This window comes from Schistocerca serialis, chromosome 2, assembly GCF_023864345.2.
Source record: "Schistocerca serialis cubense isolate TAMUIC-IGC-003099 chromosome 2, iqSchSeri2.2, whole genome shotgun sequence".
NCBI classification, from domain to species: domain Eukaryota; kingdom Metazoa; phylum Arthropoda; class Insecta; order Orthoptera; family Acrididae; genus Schistocerca; species Schistocerca serialis.
In genome coordinates, this window is record NC_064639.1 from 966,640,738 (window position 1) to 966,660,781 (window position 20,044).

The window sequence follows — 20,044 nt, forward strand, 5'->3', positions numbered from 1 at the left end:
TCAGAATAGGGCAAATGTGCCTATAAAGTTTTTTTGTACAGAATCACTAATACTATCACCCAAATAACATGTGCCTTTCCTCCTTACACATCCTGTATATGTAATGTAAAATATATAGAATGCCTAGCACGTATATGAGAAGAATGCTGTTTCTTTCAGTCACTAGGCCACATAAATAAAAAGGAGAATATACTTTGTTTTCGTAATTTCAGAGAACATTCATAAGTTCATATGAATAAAGCTAGTCTTAGAATATAATTCATTTGAGAATGCTTTCAGCTTGAGTAAAAGGGTGGGTGAAGGTGCCCAACATGAAGAGCATTCTCCGATTTCATATGGCACAATTTATGTTGCTCAGAAGGCGAAAAAAGATATACATAGACCGAAGAAATACTGAAGAAGGAAGTTATAGATGTTTATACAGACTTAGAAAAAAATTTGGCTTACAAATCATTTCTTTCCCAAAAATCATGAAAGAATAAAAGACACCCTTTCAAATGAAGCCAAATTGAAAACATTTTTTAGTTACTTAGCAGACCAATGTTTTCAGACTGGTGTAGGAGAAGACCTAGGTTACACCAGACAAGTGTGTCGTGTTACTCAAAAAGCACCTCTGTGGATCCGATTTCCCAGAAACATAGGAAAACTAAAAACAGTTAAGTGGCAATCAAGGTATCAGTTTCACATGCGGTGGGGATCCTCGATTGCATGCACATACCGGTTGTGAAACATACAGTATCTGGAGATGAATATATTAACCAAAAGAGCTTTCCTAATATCAATGAGCAGACAACATGTGATTATATTGACATGTTTACTAATATCAACACTTATTGACCTAGGTCTGTACATGATGCTAGGATATGGAAAAAGTCTGATGTATGCCAATACTAAAACAGAAGTGTGTAATGCTTTATTTTTAGGAGATATGGCTACAGCATTGCACCTTGGTTAATGACACGATTCCAGAAACCACAAACACCTGATGAGCGGGCATACAATAGACATTTACATGGTAGAATCAAGCCATTTGGGAAATAGTGGATGAGATGATAATTCCATCAAGTGACTACAGTGAGAACGACACTTCAAGCATATTAAAGCATATTTCATAGTGACAAGCGATGTCACAGGAGTTTTTCCATTGTCAACACAGAAATTAAGCACAGGCAGATTTAGCTGTATGTTTAGAGGGCGTAGTTTACAAATTAGTGGTAGCTACATTATATTGCTGTTAAGTTTTGAAATTTTAATAACAAGGCAGAAGGACGGAAGGAAGGAAGGAAGGAAGGATGATTAGTGTTTAACCTCCTGTCAACTGCCAAGTCATTAGAGATTGAAAACAACCTAAGATCAGGAAAAAAGAGAGAATGAAATCAGACAAACCATTTTCAAAGGAACTATCCTGCTTTTGTCCTACACTATTTAGGGATATCACAGAAAACCTGAATCTGGATGGCCAGATGGGGATTTGAACCACTGACCTCCAAATGTAAGTCCTGTGTGCTAACCATTGTGCCACCTCGCTTGTTCAATAAGAAGGCTTTACCAGTAACTAATCCCGAATTAAGCTCATCTCTCAAGAATTCAGTCCGTATCACACAAAATAAATACTGCTGCAATAATGGGCTACTGTGTTTTGTATTGCTTTTCTTCTTTCTGCCAATACCAATTCACCTATTACGATACATTTTCTCACAGAATAATCTTATTTCTTGTTATTTAGAAACAAAATGACCAGAAAAAGTTAGTATCCATCGTCAGGAGATGCATTTTTCGTAAACTGTTCACATGTTGTCTTAGTACTTTGTTGCCGCACATAAAACTAAAACCAAAACATAGTACAACTCTTCCAGAACACTTTGATGCCAGTTCCATATTTGCACACAGAATTGTTTGTCTGTTTGCGTGAGTTGAATAAATGTAAGATTACGCATGTGGTTGGTGCCAGATGTGACAAAATAACACACACCGAGAACCTTCTCGAAGAGGAGGAGGTAGTTAGATAGAAGTCCCTGATCAGAGAACATGCTTTGCCTTTTTTATTCAGACGACATTGAGATCTTTTATCAGTGTGTCCAATGTTACTTATAATCCATCTTGATTGCAAAAATGTTTATTCACATGACCAGTTTCGGTTCCTCAAGAACCAACTTCAGGTCTGCAACTTCAGGTCTGCAACTTCAGATCTGCAACTTCAGATCTGCAACTTCAGATCTGCAACTTCAGATCTGCAACTTCAGATCTGCAACTTCAGATCTGCAACTTCAGATCTGCAACTTCAGATCTGCAACTTCAGATCTGCAACTTCAGATCTGCAACTTCAGATCTGCAACTTCAGATCTGCAACTTCAGATCTGCAACTTCAGATCTGCAACTTCAGATCTGCAACTTCAGATCTGCAACTTCAGATCTGCAACTTCAGATCTGCAACTTCAGATCTGCAACTTCAGATCTGCAACTTCAGATCTGCAACTTCAGATCTGCAACTTCAGATCTGCAACTTCAGATCTGCAACTTCAGATCTGCAACTTCAGATCTGCAACTTCAGATCTGCAACTTCAGATCTGCAACTTCAGATCTGCAACTTCAGATCTGCAACTTCAGATCTGCAACTTCAGATCTGCAACTTCAGATCTGCAACTTCAGATCTGCAACTTCAGATCTGCAACTTCAGATCTGCAACTTCAGATCTGCAACTTCAGATCTGCAACTTCAGATCTGCAACTTCAGATCTGCAACTTCAGATCTGCAACTTCAGATCTGCAACTTCAGATCTGCAACTTCAGATCTGCAACTTCAGATCTGCAACTTCAGATCTGCAACTTCAGATCTGCAACTTCAGATCTGCAACTTCAGATCTGCAACTTCAGATCTGCAACTTCAGATCTGCAACTTCAGATCTGCAACTTCAGATCTGCAACTTCAGATCTGCAACTTCAGATCTGCAACTTCAGATCTGCAACTTCAGATCTGCAACTTCAGATCTGCAACTTCAGATCTGCAACTTCAGATCTGCAACTTCAGATCTGCAACTTCAGATCTGCAACTTCAGATCTGCAACTTCAGATCTGCAACTTCAGATCTGCAACTTCAGATCTGCAACTTCAGATCTGCAACTTCAGATCTGCAACTTCAGATCTGCAACTTCAGATCTGCAACTTCAGATCTGCAACTTCAGATCTGCAACTTCAGATCTGCAACTTCAGATCTGCAACTTCAGATCTGCAACTTCAGATCTGCAACTTCAGATCTGCAACTTCAGATCTGCAACTTCAGATCTGCAACTTCAGATCTGCAACTTCAGATCTGCAACTTCAGATCTGCAACTTCAGATCTGCAACTTCAGATCTGCAACTTCAGATCTGCAACTTCAGATCTGCAACTTCAGATCTGCAACTTCAGATCTGCAACTTCAGATCTGCAACTTCAGATCTGCAACTTCAGATCTGCAACTTCAGATCTGCAACTTCAGATCTGCAACTTCAGATCTGCAACTTCAGATCTGCAACTTCAGATCTGCAACTTCAGATCTGCAACTTCAGATCTGCAACTTCAGATCTGCAACTTCAGATCTGCAACTTCAGATCTGCAACTTCAGATCTGCAACTTCAGATCTGCAACTTCAGATCTGCAACTTCAGATCTGCAACTTCAGATCTGCAACTTCAGATCTGCAACTTCAGATCTGCAACTTCAGATCTGCAACTTCAGATCTGCAACTTCAGATCTGCAACTTCAGATCTGCAACTTCAGATCTGCAACTTCAGATCTGCAACTTCAGATCTGCAACTTCAGATCTGCAACTTCAGATCTGCAACTTCAGATCTGCAACTTCAGATCTGCAACTTCAGATCTGCAACTTCAGATCTGCAACTTCAGATCTGCAACTTCAGATCTGCAACTTCAGATCTGCAACTTCAGATCTGCAACTTCAGATCTGCAACTTCAGATCTGCAACTTCAGATCTGCAACTTCAGATCTGCAACTTCAGATCTGCAACTTCAGATCTGCAACTTCAGATCTGCAACTTCAGATCTGCAACTTCAGATCTGCAACTTCAGATCTGCAACTTCAGATCTGCAACTTCAGATCTGCAACTTCAGATCTGCAACTTCAGATCTGCAACTTCAGATCTGCAACTTCAGATCTGCAACTTCAGATCTGCAACTTCAGATCTGCAACTTCAGTTTTAGAGTAACCCATCCATACACAGCAACTTTTACCTGCTGCTTCTCTGTTTTTGCAATGTGTGTGTGTGTGTGTGTGTGTGTGTGTGTGTGTGTGTGCCCCCCCCTTACACACACACACACACACACACACACACACACACACACACACACACACACACACACACACACACACACATCACCTCCTTCAACTCCCCCCATCACCTCATCCCCCTCTCCATGTCCATTTCCTACACCTCCTTTGTTCTCTTACCACCCCCCCCTCTCTCTCTCTCTCTCTCTCTCTCTCTCTCTCTCTCTCTCTCTCTCTCTCTCTCTCTCTCTCTCTCTGACATTGAGTCTTGTTAGTTGTTAATGCAAATGTAACCTTCAGTGGGAACTGAAGTTGCTTAAAACAGATGGTTATATTTTGTTAGGACCACGGATATAAGGGGCATGAGAGAGACCTCTCCATCTGCTGGATCTGTGACATCAGTAGCTCCAATGACAGCATTTCACACAGTTTTCATCTGCGAATGGCTAATATTACAAAACTTTGGATTATTCTGATTCTGTAGTAGTATTGTAATCATAAGTCAATAAATCACACACACACTTCCTGTTTTCTTTAAGACCAAAGCAAGGAAGAAAACAAAACAGCATGCTATTCTGATTACAATTTTTATTGGAAATTATATATAACAAGAAACAATATATGTGTGTGTGAGAAAATTTCTCCAATGGTTTACCATGACTTGCTACTGTAGTTACAACTGACTGCAAGAAAGAAAATGAAACACACATTTTCACAGCATACCACAGAATTTTCATTCCCACAGTCAGCTTTAATGGAAACCCTGTACATTCTTGTTTAAAAAAATACGTATCTTATGCTGGTTGTGACAAAGCAAGCTGGGATAATTTTAATTCCCCTCTTGTTTTGCCATCTGCCTCCTTAAATTCGTTTTGTTACTTTTAACTATTTACCATTAGCATACGTGAACATAATCTACATTTTTCATAAAAGAGAAAGATTGGCCCTTAGTTTTAAAGAACATTACCACAGATCTGATTTTGTGCTTAGTTTTATGTGAGTCATAGATTTTCTAATTTATTTTGACTATCCGTAGTTAGTATCTTTTGTTATAGGGTGAAATCAGTAATAGCTTAAATTCTATTGTTGACATATAAAAAACAATAAATTCTGTAATAATTGCAAACATTTGGAAGACGAAATGATAGTATTCTTAAACTATTTATTTGGTTCTAATCTGAAACATGTTAGCAAAAACAGTCCTTCATTAATTTCAAAGTAATTAACAGTTTTTTCAAAAGTATTGTTTGCCTAACTATATTTGTTAGTTTCATGACTTAAACAAATAATTTGGTCGAAACCTTGTAGTAGAAGAAACTGTTAAAAAGAACCAATTTTTCGATGTATTCAGTTAATTTAATGAGTTAAGTTTTAATTATAATTTCTGTAAATTCAACTTCGAACAATGCATAGTTTCAGTACCGATTATTGTGATGATATATAACAGCCCGATTTTTGGTTATGAGACAGTCAGTCCACGGCCGAGTTTCTGATGAGTAACCTGTGCTGGTTAGAACAACAACAAAGATTCAAATTAACTGTGGAATAAGTGTTAAACAATTAGGCCATGTGTAAAAACAGTGACAGTGTCTGCTCCATGTTGTTGTTGTTGTTGTGATCTTCAGTCCTGAGACTGGTTTGATGCAGCTCTCCATGCTACTCTATCCTGTGCAAGCTTCTTCATCTCCCAGTACCTACTGCAACCTACATCCTTCTGAATCTGCTTAGTGCAGTCATCTCTTTGTCTCCCTCTACGATTTTTACCCTCCACGCTGCCCTCCAATGATAAATTTGTGATCCCTTGATGCCTCAGAACACATCCTACCAACCGATCCCTTCTTCTCATTAAGTTGTGCCACAAACTTCTCTTCTCCCCAATTCTATTCAATACCTCCTCATTAATTATGTGACCTACCCATCTAATCTTCAGCATTCTTCTGTAGCACCACATTTTGAAAACTTCTATTCTCTTCTTGTCCAAACCATTTATTGTCCATGTTTCACTTCCGTACATGGCTACACTTCATGCAAATACTTTCAGAAACAACTTCCTGATACTTAAATCTATACTCAGTGTTAACAAATTTCTCTTCTTCAGAAACGCTTTCCTTGCCATTGCCAGTCTACATTTTATATCTTCTCTACTTCGACCATCATCAGTTATTTTGCTCCCCAAACAAATAGCAAAACTCCTTTACTACATTAAGTGTCTCATTTCCTAATCTAATTCCCTCAGCATCACCCGACATAATTCGACTACATTCCATTATCCTCGTTATGCTTTTGTTGATGTTCATCTTATATCCTCCTTTCAAGACACTGTCCATTCCGTTCAACTGCCCTTCCAAGTCCTTTGCTGTCTCTGACAGAATTACAATGTCATCGGTGAGCCTCAAAGTTTTTATTTCTTCTCCATGGATTTTAATGCCTACTCCGAATTTTTCTTTTGTTTCCTTTACTGCTTGCTCAATATACAGATTGAACAACATCGGGGAGAAGCTACAGCCATGTCTCACTCCCTTCCCAACCACTGCTTCCCTTTCATGCCCCTCTACTTATAACTGCCATCTGGTTTCTGTACAAATTTGTAAGTAGCCTTTCGCTCCCTGTATTTTACCCCTGCTACCTTCAGAATTTGAAGGAGAGTATTCCAGTCAACATTGTCAAAAGCTTTCTCTCAGTCTACAAATGCTAGAAACGTAGGTTTGCCTTTCCTTAATCTTTCTTCTAAGATAAGTCGTAAGGTCAGTATTGCCTCACGTGTTCCAACATTTCTACGGAATCCAAACTGATCTTTCCCGAGGTCGGCTTCTACCAGTTTTTCGATTTGTCTGTAAAGAATTCGCATTAGTATTTTGCAGCTGTGACTTATTAAACTGATAGTTCGGTAATTTTCACATCTGTCAACACCTGCTTCCTTTGAGATTGGAATTATTATATTCTTCTTGAAGTCTGAGGGGATTTCGCCTGCCTCATACATCTTGCTCACCAGATGGTAGAGTTTTGTCAGGACTGGCTCTCCGAAGGCTGCCAGATGTTCTAATGGTATGTTGTCTACTCCAGGGGCCTTGTTTCGACTCAGGTCTTTCAGTGCTCTGTCAAATTCTTCACGCAGTATCATATCTCCCATTTCATCTTCATCTACATCCTCTTCCAGAAATAACATTGCCCTCCAGTACATCGCCCTTGTATAGACCCTCTATATACTCCTTCCACCTTTTTGCTTTCCTTTCTTTGCTTAGAACTGGGTTTCCATCAACGCTCTTGATATTCATACAAGTCGTTCTCTTTTCTCCAAATGTCTCTTTAATTTTCCTGTAGGCAGTATCTATCTTACCTCTAGTGAGATAAGCCTCTACATCCTTACATTTGTCTTCTAGCCATCCCTGCTTAGCCATTTTGCACCTCCCGTCAACCTCATTTTTGAGACGTTTGTATTCCTTTTTGCCTGCTTCATTTACTGCATATTTATATTTTCTCCTTTCGTCACTTAAATTCAATATTTCTTCTGTCACCCAAGGATTTCTATTGTCCCTCATCTTTTTACCTACTTGATCCTCTGCTGCCTTCACTACTTCATCCCTCAAAGCTACCCATTCTTCTTCTACTGTATTTCTTTCCCCCATTCCTGCCAATTTTTCCCTTATGCTCTCCCTGAAACTCTGTACAACCCTTGGTTCTTTCAGTTTATCCAGGTCCCATCTCCTTAAATTCCCACCTTTTTGCAGTTTCTTCAGCTTTAATCTATAGTTCACAAGCAATAGATTGTGGTCAGAGTCCACATCTGCCCCTGGAAATGTCTTACAATTTAAAACCTGGTTTCTAAATCTCTGTCTTAGCATTATAAAATCTATCTGAAACCTGTCGGTATCTCCAGGCTTCTTCCATGTATACCACCTTCTTTTATGATTCTTGAACCAAGTGTTAGCTATGATTAAGTTATGCTCTGTGCAAAATTCCATCAGGCGGCTTCCTCTTTCATTTCTTACCCCCAATCCATATTCACCTACTATGTTTGCTTCTCTCCCTTTTCCTACTACCGAATTCCAGTCACCCATGGCTATTAAATTTTCATCTCCCTTCACTATCTGAATAATTTCTTTTATTTCAACATACATTTCATCAATTTATTCATCATCTGCAGAGCTAGTTGGCATATAGACTTGTATTACTGTCGTAGGCGTGGGCTTTGTGTCTATCTTGGCCACAACAATGTGTTTGTTGTGCTGTTTGTAGTAGCTTACCCGCATTCCTATTGTTTTATTCATTATTAAACCTACTCCTGCATTACCCCTATTTGATTTTGTATTTATAACCCTGTATTCACCTGACCATGGTCTTGTTCCTCCTGCCACCGAACTTCACTAATTCCCACTATATCCTATTTTAACCTATCCATTTCCTGTTTTAAATTTTCTAACCTACCTGCCTGATTAAGCGATCTGACATTCCACGCTCCGATCTGTAGAATGCCAGTTTCCTTTCTCCTGATGACGACGTCCTCCTGAGTAGTCCCCGCCCCGAGATCCGAATGGGGGACTATTTTACCTCCGGAATATTTTACCCAAGAGGACACCATCATCATTTATCCATACAGTAAAGCTGCATGCCCTCGGGAAAAATTATGGCCATAGTTTCCCCTTGCTTTAAGTAATAGTATAGAAGATTTTTTTAAATGTGTATGTTGAATATCTTTTTAGCTTTTAACATAAAATGCTTCTCAATTTTTGTTTGTAAATGCATTTAATCCACAGGTCTCACTCCATACAGCTTTTAATCACAAACAGATTTTGGTACGAGCAATATTCACCATAAAACTATATATTTGTAGCCTGTCTACGCAGATGGCCAACTCCATTGTTTTACAATATTAGATAATGACAGATTTCAAGAGCAAATAGTGCAGGGCATCCAATTGTGATATTCTGTAGAGACAAAAACAGCCAGAAGCATGTTAAATTTGCATTTAAACATTTGCCTTAGTTACAAAATCAGCAAGCCATAAATTATGTTGGTGACAAAATGGCCATCTCCACAAAGGCTTTAATCTGTCACACTATCTTGCAAGTTCACAACATTTATTAGAGTCGTACTGATAAGCAGTATGGTCTGCATCTATTATTACTTAATACTGAAGAGTTTATTAACTAACAAGTATTATTAACACTGTGCTGAACAATACCAACAGAAATGAGGGAAGAAGTTGTGAAAGAATCACCTACATGTGAATGAAGGAAGAAAATTTCAGATCGATCAAACTGAGAAAGAGTAAAACAGTAGACACTGTAGTTAATATTAAATGTAACTATGTACAAACAATCACCACTAAAGTTTATATTGTTTTAATGCCATTGTTTATTTTCAGGTACGGACCAAATAGATTACCTGAAGGAAAGAAAAATTGCAGCTTGTTGAAGATACAAGATATAAATAGGTTTCACATGTGTTATGGCATTAAACACAAAACCAGGCAAGGTGCCTTCCTTCAGAAGTATTGTTCAACAGTTCTACCAAAAACAAAGAGACTTGGAGATGGAACAGGATCCACTAAAAGTGTAAGTTGAAGCTGTGGCAGGAAACAGAATAGAAGTATGTACACGGATAGTTATTGGATTTCGGTTATTACAAAACATGGAGTTGAAGGGGTTCTTGCACGATTTAAGAAAGACAGAGCTATAACTCCTGTTGAAACAAGAAGTGGTTAGAGGAAGGCTGGCATTTATCAAAAGAAAATCAGTTCAGTAATACATTTTGTCAAACAGATTAAAGACACAGAATTACACTACAGTAGAGCAAGAACTACTCATGTGTATCTTGAATCAAGCTTCTCTATATCTAAAACATGGCATATTTATCAAGTACCAGTTTTTGGTGACTTAAAGATTCCATTGTTTTGACACTTATCTGTGATTCTATACAATGTAAGTGTCCATCAATGAATGTATGCTCAACTTGTCTGCACTTTTCAGAAAAATGAAACCTGAAAGAAAATGAAGAGGCCTTGAACAAACTGAAAACAGAATTATCTATATTCAAAACACTTGCTTCAGGACTTTCTTTTTTTGCCATGAAAGAAGGAGATAATTTAGCTGTAGTGTCATATGAGAAGCAAAAAAATGTGTTATTACCAAAGCTTCCAGATCAAAGCAGATACTATTCAAGGTAGCTATACAGCTATAATATGACAGTTGTTTCTGGATGTTCTAATGGACCTAGAGATCTACGTAAACAGAATGTATCAATTTATTCTTGGGCAGAACATAAAATGAAGAAGTTTTCAAAGAAAATAGCCTCTGCAGTATTTTCTATTATTTAATTATAGATTTTTGCTATTGTATTATAGACAATTTTTCAACAATACTACTTATGTTAAAGTAACTCAAACAGTTGTTACCTCTCCTGAAATTTTTGCTAAATGGAATCTTTGTAACCAGGCTACAGATATTTAACATTCTGTGGGCGATTACTGTAGACATTGTTCCTTCGATTTGCATCTCTACTTTATTTCAGCCGGGAGAGGCTCTCCATTCAAGGCAGCTAAAATATTTCGCGCAGTGAGCATTGCCATTTCTGTCCTTGCTTGTGTTGTTGCACTACCAATGTGAGGAATCACAACTGTAAAGAACAAGGCAAAATACAATGTGCTATACATCTCAGTTTATTTGTCCAGTACAATTATCTAAGGAAAAAATATTTCACATAATATTTTAAAACTGTTCAAAACAAAAATAATCTACACTTGATGATTAAAATTCTGCTGATTTTTGTACCATGTCATTGTATTAAATACCTTATAAACTATAAACCCACCATTTTGATCATATTACAACAGCCTTCCCCAGGGAAACGCTGGGTTTGCAGGAGGAAAAATGCCCCTATTTATTGCAGACATTCAGTGTCAATATGTCATATTGGTGAAACTTAATTGACCATAGTATATAATAGGCTAGTCATGTTGAGACGGAGAAGATAGGAAAGAAGCAATTCGTAGACCATTTGGTTTATCAATGACTGGCAACAGTCTACAAATAATTGCTTGGCTTCTGTTGGGTATGTTTTCTCCCTTGTGGATGCAATCAAAATTATTAAGCAACCTGATAACATTACTAGAGAGGATGGCAAAGTTCCAGTGTGCTGTCTGCTGGGCTATCTAGCCTGAGTGGCCATGAGCAGTCACAGGGCAGAAGCTTTACCACGCACAGACGCAACAGCCTAAACAAACAGCTATAGAGTAAATGTCAGTACTTCTCTGCACACACCAGGAAGAAAACATCCCCACCAAAAGCCAAGCACTGATTCACGGACTGTTGCCAACTGTCTACAAGCTGGACAGCCAACAAATAGCATCCTTCCTATCCTTTCCTTTCGTAATGTGTCATAATTGTAGGACCAATAAAGTTTCAAAATATGAAATACTGACACCAACTGTCTACAATAATTAGGGGCATCCCACCTCCTTAAGAACCAATCTTGCCCTGAGGATGGCTGTTGTAGCATAGTCAAAACTTCAGTTTTATAGTTTATATTTAAACGTATTTTATAAAATGACATGGTACAACACCCAGAAGAATTTTAATCATGACACCAGCCATGCAAGACAATGTAGTAATAACCTTCACTTGTTCATCAACTATGTTGTAACCATTAGACTAGCAACTGGATTACAGTAACATAACACTCAAGAATAACTGATAAACACTGAGAAGTGCTGTTAATTCACATGAGATAGTTCCACAAATGTTCTGAGAAAATAGAATAATACTTTCATAGTTTTTCAATGTATTCCCCTTTATGTTTGTATATTGGCATATACTTTTAAAGCACTCAGTGGAGACCTCTGTGGAAAATTAATGAGCATTTCAAAGGGAGACACAGATGCTTATGGGTAATCCAAGCTCAAATGTAACAATATTATGAAAAGGATAATTGCTACTCACCATATAGTGGAGATGCTGTGTTGCAGATAGGCACAAATAAAACACTTTCAGAAAGTGAACTTGTGGACAACAAGGCCTTTGTTGGAAACACATACACAAAAACAACTTACCCACCCACATAAACACAAATCACACACACACATGACCACAGTCTGGCTGCTAAGGTCAGACTGAGCAGCAGCATTGATGGGAGAGGTACCTGGGGGGGGGGGGGGGGGGTAAGGAGGATAAGGAGGAGACTGGGGTGGGGAGGGGCAGAGATAGCAGGGTAGAGGTGGGGGATGGTAAAGTGCTACTTGTGTGGGAGCATAAAGGGATGAGGTGGAGAGATGGTAGGGCACCTAGGTGCAGTCGGGAGATCAGATGAAGGGTGGGGTTAAAGAGGGTGGGGTTAAAGAGGGCAGAGGAAAAGGACAGAAGTAAAAAGACTGAGACACACTGCTGGAACAGAGGGCTGTGTAGTGCTGAAATGGGAACAGATAAAGGGCTAGATGGGACAGGACAATGACTACCGAAGGTTGAGGCCAGGAAGGTTACAGGAACATAGGATACATTGCAGGGAGAGTTCCCACCTGCGCAGTTCAAAAAAGCTGGTCTTGGTGGAAAGAATCCAGATAGCATAGGCGGTGAAGCAGTCATTGAAATGAACACTGTGTTGCATGGATTGCTCAGCAATGTGGTGGTTCAGCTGTTTCTTGGCCACAGTTTGTCAGTGGCCATTCATGCACACAGACAGCTTGTCTGATATCACGCCCACTCAAAATGCCGCTCAGTGCTTGCAGCTTAGCTAGCCCTGCCTCTGATGTTATAGGTGATGCTTGAGACTGGACTCTGGACTGGACTGGACTGGACTGGACTAAGTGGTGGTGGGAGGATATATGGGACAGGTCTAGCATCTAGATCTGTTACAGGGATATGAGCCATGAGGTAAAGGGTTGGGAACAGGGGCTGTGAAGGGATGGACAAGGATATTGTGTGGATTTGGTGGGCAGGAGAATACTGTATGAGGGGTGAGAAGGGTAGTGGGTAGGACATTCTTCATTCCAGGGCATGATGAGTGGCAGTCAAAATCCTGTTGCTCCAGTAATAGGTGATAATGAGCCATGAGGGGAATGCTCATCTGTGGCAGGACGCTGGGACTTTGGGAGGTGGTGGGTGACTGGAGAATAAGGTACACAACATCTGCTTTTGTACAAGGTTTGGAGGATAATTACGGTGTGTGTAAGCCTCAATGACACTCTCGGTACATTTTGAAAGGGACCGCTCATCACTATAGATGCGACGGCCAACGGTGGCTAGGCTGTATGGAAGAGACTTCTTGGTAGGGAACGGGTGGTGGCTGCCAAAGTGGAAGTTTGCTGGTGGTTGGTAGGTTTGATGTGGACAGAGATATTGATGTAGCCATTTTTGAAGGAAAGGTTAACCTCGAGGAAGGTGGCTTGTTGGGTTGAGTAGGACCATGCGAAGCCAATGGGGGAAAAATGTTGAGGCTCTGGAGGATTGTGGATAGGGTGTCCTTACCCTCAATCCAGATCACAATGGTGGATTCTGAGTGTTTAGGAAGGATTCCTGTAGATCACCCATGAACAGGTTGGCATAGTATGGTGCCATGCAGATGCCAATAGCCGTATCCTGGATTTCTTTGAAAGAAATGCTTCCAAAGGAGAAATAATTGTGGGAGAAGATATAGTTGGTATGGCAACTGCGAAGGAGGCTGTTGGTTTGAAATCTGTTGGGCACTGGGAAATGAAGTGTTCAATAGCGGTAAGGCCATGGGCTTTATGGATCCTGGTGAATGTAAAAGGAGGTGGCATCAATAGTGACGAGCAGGGTACCATGTGGTAATGGGACGGGAACAGTGGATAGGTGGTGGAGCAAACAGTTGGTATCTTTTGTATAGGAGGGTAGATTGCAGTTAATGGCTGAAGGTCTTGGTCTCCAAGAGCAGAGATTCCCCTCAGTGGGGGCACAGTAACCGGCCACAATGGGCAACTTTTGGATGCATGTAGAAGGTGGGTGTGCACAGAGTAGTATGGGTGAGGAAACAGATGGAGTCCGGTAAGAGGTACTAGGATGGGCCACATTTGATGAGAGACTGGAGACCCTGCTGGACTTCTGGAATGGGGTCCTTGTGGCAGGGTTTGTAGGTGGATGAATCTGACAGCTGGCAGATTCCTTCTGGCAGGTACTCCTTGTGGTTCAAAACAACAGTGGTGGAGCCTTTGTCAGTACATAGGATTATAAAGTTGGGATCAGCTTTTAGATGGTGGACTGCAGTTTTTTCTGCAGATGTAATGTTAGTTTGCATGTTGATGGACTTGGGGAATGATGGTGAGGCAAGGTTCAACATTAAGACATTTTGGAAAGTTTACAGATGGTGATTTGGTGGGCACTGGGGTTGGCTCACAGTTCGATGGAGTAGTGAACTGAGACAGGGGTGTTCAACATTCCTCTTTGGTTGAGTGTGATTGGTTGGGTTGGTGGTGAAAAAGTGTTTCCACTGTAGGGCCCGGGAGAAGGAGAAAAAGTCTTTAACAAGTCCTGCATGATTGAATTTGGGAGTGGAGCAAAAGGTGAGGCCTTTGGAAAGTACTGGTATTTCTGTAGGGCTAAGGCTTCTGGAGGAAATATTCACGAGTGTGTTTCAGGTCTGTTTAGGTTCTGGATTCTGTATGGTGGTGGTAGGAAGTTTTTGAGGCTGATGTGGTAGGTCTGTGAGGCAGGGTTTGTCAGCTATGAGGGGACGTGGGGAGGTTTGGATGTTGTTGTTTAGGTGGTGGATAGTGGCAGTCCAACGTGGGAGTAGGAAGTGAACAGGGTGGAGAGTTTTCTGAGGTGGCATTGGGCAAGTTGCTCTAGTTCCTGGAGGGCAAGAGTTTCAATGCATGATAAGGGTTCCAGGAATTTGGGACTGCAAGGCAGGAAAATTTTGAGGATGGAGAGAAGGTATTGTAAGGAGGTGTGGGCTTGCTTGATATAGTTTTCAGGACTATGATGGTGAGGGTTAAGGATTGGCAGAATCTGAACAGATGGAGTTCACTGTGAAAAGAAGGGTGGCAACTGGAGATGGGTAACTTCATGGTAAGAGGCAGTAACAGTAATTGGGACTGGGTTGTGGCTAGGGATAAGGGAACTCTTCTATACTGATGCAGATAGCAAGAGCAAGGATCCATGGTGATGGATAAAAACGTGTAAAATTTCGTAAATAACACTGAATTATACAAAAAAAATTTCACAAAAATACACGCAAACACATAGGAAAAACATCAGGAAAAGAATGAAGTCAGGGGAAACAAGATGAAATCGGACAGAGAAGGCCGATTGTGGTTGGTTGGTTTGTGGGATTAAAGGGACCAGACCGCGATGGTCATTGGTCCCTTTTTCCAAAAAATTAAAACCGCCCAAAGAGAATAAAAAAAACGAACAGCAGGAAAGACGTCAGACGACACAGGACGAGAAAGACTCCGACAGAGATCAGACAAAACAAATTAAAACACACAGAGTGTGGCGGTGGTTGGCCGACCATAGAGAAAAAAAAAAGAGGAAAAGCCAACCACCAGGAACACATTAAAAACTCAGTTGAAAATCAGAGGCTAAAAGCCAGAATCAACACTAAAAAACATAAACACTCAGATTAAACTATAAAAACCCCCTGCCCGAATAAAACGCAAAACTAAGTCCACCATGGCAGAGTCATCTAGTAAAAGGGCAGGGAGCGTATCAGGCAGTGCAAATGTCTGCCTGAGCACAGTTAAAAGCGGACAAGTTAATAAAATGTGCACCACCATCAAAACCACCCCACAGCGAAAGAAAGGCGGGTCCTCACGACGCAATAAATAACTGTGAGATAGTCGGGTGTGTCCAATGCGGAGCCAACAAAGAACAACTGAATCTCTGCGAGTGGCTCGCATGGATGACTGCCACACACGCGTCGTCGCCTTGAGAGAACGGAGTTTGTTTGGCGTGGGCAGATTGCGCCATTCAGTGTCCCAAAGCGAGAGAACTGCGCGGCGGAAGACTGCCCGCAAATCAGTCTCCAGGAGGCCAATGTCCAGGGTGGGTCCACTGGTGGCCTGTTTGGCCAGGCGGTGAACACGTTCATTGCCCGGGATACCGACGTGACCGGGGGTCCACATAAAGACCACAGAGCGGCCGCAATGCACAAGAGTATGCAGGGACTCATGGATAGCCATCACCAGACAAGAACGAGGAAAACACTGGTCGAGAGCTCGTAAACCGCTCAGGGAATCGCTACAGATAACGAAGGACTCACCTGAGCAGGAGCGAATATACTCTAGGGCATGAAAGATGGCGACCAGCTCAGCAGTGTAAACGCTGCAGCCATCCGGCAAGGAACGTTGTTCGGAATGGTCCCCTAGAGTTAGCGCATACTCGACACAACCAGCAACCATCGAACCGTCAGTGTAAACAATTCCAGAGCCCTGATACATGGCCAGGATGGAATAAAAGCGGCGGCGGAAGGCCTCTGGAGGTACTGAGTCCGTCGAGCCCTGTGCCAAGTCGAACCGAAGGCAAGGGCGAGGAACACACCATGGGGGTGTACGCAGAGGTGCCCGGAAAGGTGGAGGAACAGGGAAAAACCCAAGCCCGGAGAGAAGCTCCTTGATGCGTACGGCGATCGGACAACCCAACCGGGGCCGACGGTCTGGCAGATGGACGACTGACTGCGGGAACAGGACACGGTAATTTGGATGCCCAGGCAAGCTAAAACCATGGGCAGCATAAGCAGCCAGTAATTGTTGGCGTCGTAACCGCAGTGGAGGGACACCTGCCTCACCTAGTATGCTGTCCACAGGGCTGGTGCGGAAAGCACCAGTGGCAAGGCGTATCCCGCTATGGAGGATTGGGTCCAGCATCCGCAACGCAGATGGGGATGCTGAACCATAAGCCAGGCTCCCATAATCCAGACGAGACTGGATTAACGCCTGGTAGAGCCGGAACAGGGTAGATCGGTCGGTGCCCCAGCGGGTGTGGCTCAAACAGCGCAGAGCATTGAGATGCCGCCAACACGCCTGTTTGAGCTGCCGGATATGAGGCAGCCAAGTCAACCGGGCATCGAAAACCACCCCCAAAAACCTATGTGATTCCACCACTGAAAGAAGTTCGCCGTTAAGAGAAAGCTGCGGCTCCGGGTGGACAGTACGTCGCCGGCAGAAATGCATAACGCAGGTCTTGGCTGCTGAAAACTGGAACCCACGAGCTACAGCCCAAGACTGCACCTTGCGGATAGCACTCTGTAGCTGACGTTCAACAGCTGCAATGCCAGTAGAGCTGTAGTAAAGGCAGAAGTCGTCAGCATACAGGGAAGCGGAGACAGAATTTCCTACGGCCGCAGCGAGCCCGTTAATGGCTATTAAAAACAGGCAGACACTTAAAACAGAACCCTGCGGCAAGCCGTTCTCCTGGACGTGGGAGGAACTATATGAGGCTGCGACTTGCACGCGGAAGGTACAATACGACAGGAAATTGCGGATAAAAATCGGCAGAGGGCCCCGAAGACCCCATCCATGAAGCGTAGAAAGGATGTGACGGCGCCATGTCGTATCGTACGCCTTCCGCATGTCGAAAAAGACAGCGACCAGGTGCTGACGGCGGGCAAAGGCAGTACGGATGGCCGACTCCAGGCTCACCAGATTGTCAGCGGCGGAGCGGCCTTTATGGAACCCACCCTGAGACGGAGCCAGAAGGCCCCGAGACTCCAGTACCCAATTCAAGCGCCGGCTCACCATCCGTTCGAGAAGCTTGCAAAGAACGTTGGTGAGGCTAATGGGGCGGTAGCTGTCCACCTCCAAAGGGCTCTTGCCCGTTTTCGAAACGGGGATGACCATACTTTCCCGCCATTACGACGGAAACTCACCCTCGACCCAGAGAGGGTTGTAAAGGTCGAGGAGGCGTCGCTTGCAGTCCACTGAAAGGTGTTTCAGCATCTGACAGTGGATGCAATCGGGCCCAGGAGCGGTATCAGGGCAAGCAGCAAAGGTGCTGTGAAATTCCCACTCACTGAATGGAGCATTGTAGGATTCAGAAGTGTTTGTGCGAAAAGAAAGGCTCCGATGTTCCATCCGCTCTTTAATAGAGCGGAAGGCCTGGGGGCAATTTGCAGAAGCGGAACTCTTAACAAAATGCTCTGCTAAGCAGTTTGCAATGACGTCGGAGTCAGTACAAACTGCTCCATTCAGTGAGAGCGCAGGGACGCTGGCAGGGGTCCGATAGCCGTAGACGCGTCGAATCTTGGCCCAGACCTGCGATGGAGTGACATGGAGGCCAATGGTGAACACATACCGCTCCCACAGCACTCCTTCTTGCCTTGGCGGATAAGGAGGTGGGCCCGCGCACGCAGCCGTTTGAAGGCAATAAGGTGGTCTATGGAGGGATGTCGCTTGTGACGCTGGAGCGCCCGCCGGCGATCTTTAATCGCTTCAGCAATCTCAGGCGACCACCAAGGCACAGCCCTCCGCCGAGGGGACCCAGAAGAACGGGGAATGGCAGATTCGGCGGCAGTAACGATGCCGGTGGTGACCGATTGAACCACCGCATCAATGTCATCACTAGAGAGGCTCAATAGCGGCAGTGGAGGAAAACAAATCCCAGTCAGCCTTATTCATAGCCCATCTGCTGGGGCGCCCAGAAGAGTGACGTTGTGGCAGTGACAGAAGGATCGGAAAGTGGTCACTGCCACACAGGTCGTCATGTACACTCCATTGGACAGACGGTAAGAGGCAATGGCTACAGATCGAAAGGTCGATGGCGGAGTACGTGCCGTGCAATTGGGCTAGCAGTGCAGCCAGCTCATGCTGCGTGACATCACCATCCGGTGGAAGGTAAAGACTGCAGACGGTAATAGCCTGTGGTGTCCACACCATAACAGCGACAGCCTCTAAAGCTGTTTGTAGAGGGACAGACTCGCTGTGAAGAGAGTTAAGGACATAGATGCAGACGCCACCAGACACCCTTTCATAGGCTGCTCGGTTCTTGTAATAACCCCGATAGCCTCGAAGGGCGGGGGTTCGCATCGCTGGAAACCAAGATTCCTGAAGAGCAATGCAGAAAAAAGGGTGAAGCCTGATAAGCTGCCGGAGCTCAGCTAGATGGTGGAAGAAACCGCTGCAGTTCCGTTGGAGGATGGTATTTTCCATGTCTGTGAAAGGCATGACGAGACTGGGAAGGCAGATTACGCCGCTGGGTCACCTGCTGCCTCCGATTGAGCACCCGTGCTAGTGCTATCCATGGCGTCTGAGGGACCGGCGAGATCGAGGTCTTCAGCGGATGCCAGAATCTTCACCTCGTCCTCAGACGCAGAGCTGGAAGGTTGCGGCGGGGTGGCTGTCACCGCGAGTTCCTTGGGCTTAGAGCTCTTCTTGGATTTCTCACGCTGCTCCTTGGGTTTAACTGGCTGGGAGGGTTTCACCGATTCAGTCTCCGGGCTGAGGAGGATCGTGAAGCCCTTCGACCAGCTGACTGTGGGCACTTACGCCACTGTCGGTCGTCAGCCTTCCCACTGGTGGAAACCTGGGAAGGGAGGGACCCAAGGGACCCCTTGCGAGCGTGAGAAGCCGAAGAAGTTGGACACCTCTCCGGCTTAGAAGCAGGGACAGACGTCCCTGATGGGGGGGATGGCGTTGCTCCTGAGGTAGGTGGTGCAGGAGCAACCCGGTGGGTAGAGCCCCCCACTGGCAAGGGGGCAGGAGGGCAGGAGGAGTTTTACCACTCATCGATCCGGCTGGAAGTCGCGAAACTGATGGGGCGAGCACAGGTGTTGCAGCAGCGGCATAGGTAGACGTCATGGGCACAGGATGTAGCCGCTCATATTTCCGCCTTGCCTCT

General features: G+C 43.5%; 1 protein-coding gene across 6 annotated transcripts in view; it reads right to left on the reverse strand.

Annotated features, from left to right (window-relative positions):
• Positions 1 to 8,986: 8,986 nt before the first annotated feature.
• Positions 8,987 to 20,044, reverse strand: part of LOC126458360 (glyoxylate reductase/hydroxypyruvate reductase) — a 92,477-nt gene continuing 81,419 nt past the window's right edge. For 5 of the 6 annotated variants that reach the window (XR_007585620.1, XR_007585622.1, XR_007585619.1 and 2 more), the window contains 2 exons: positions 10,657 to 10,877; positions 8,987 to 10,242 (listed from right to left, as the gene is read on the reverse strand). Coding sequence is in view for 1 of the 6 variants with exons in the window: in XM_050095330.1 (XP_049951287.1) it covers positions 10,759 to 10,877 (119 nt within the window). In the remaining 5 variants the exon portion in view is untranslated. Of the gene's footprint in view, positions 10,243 to 10,333; positions 10,878 to 20,044 lie in introns of those variants that run through there. The other variant, XM_050095330.1, reaches the window with a different exon arrangement.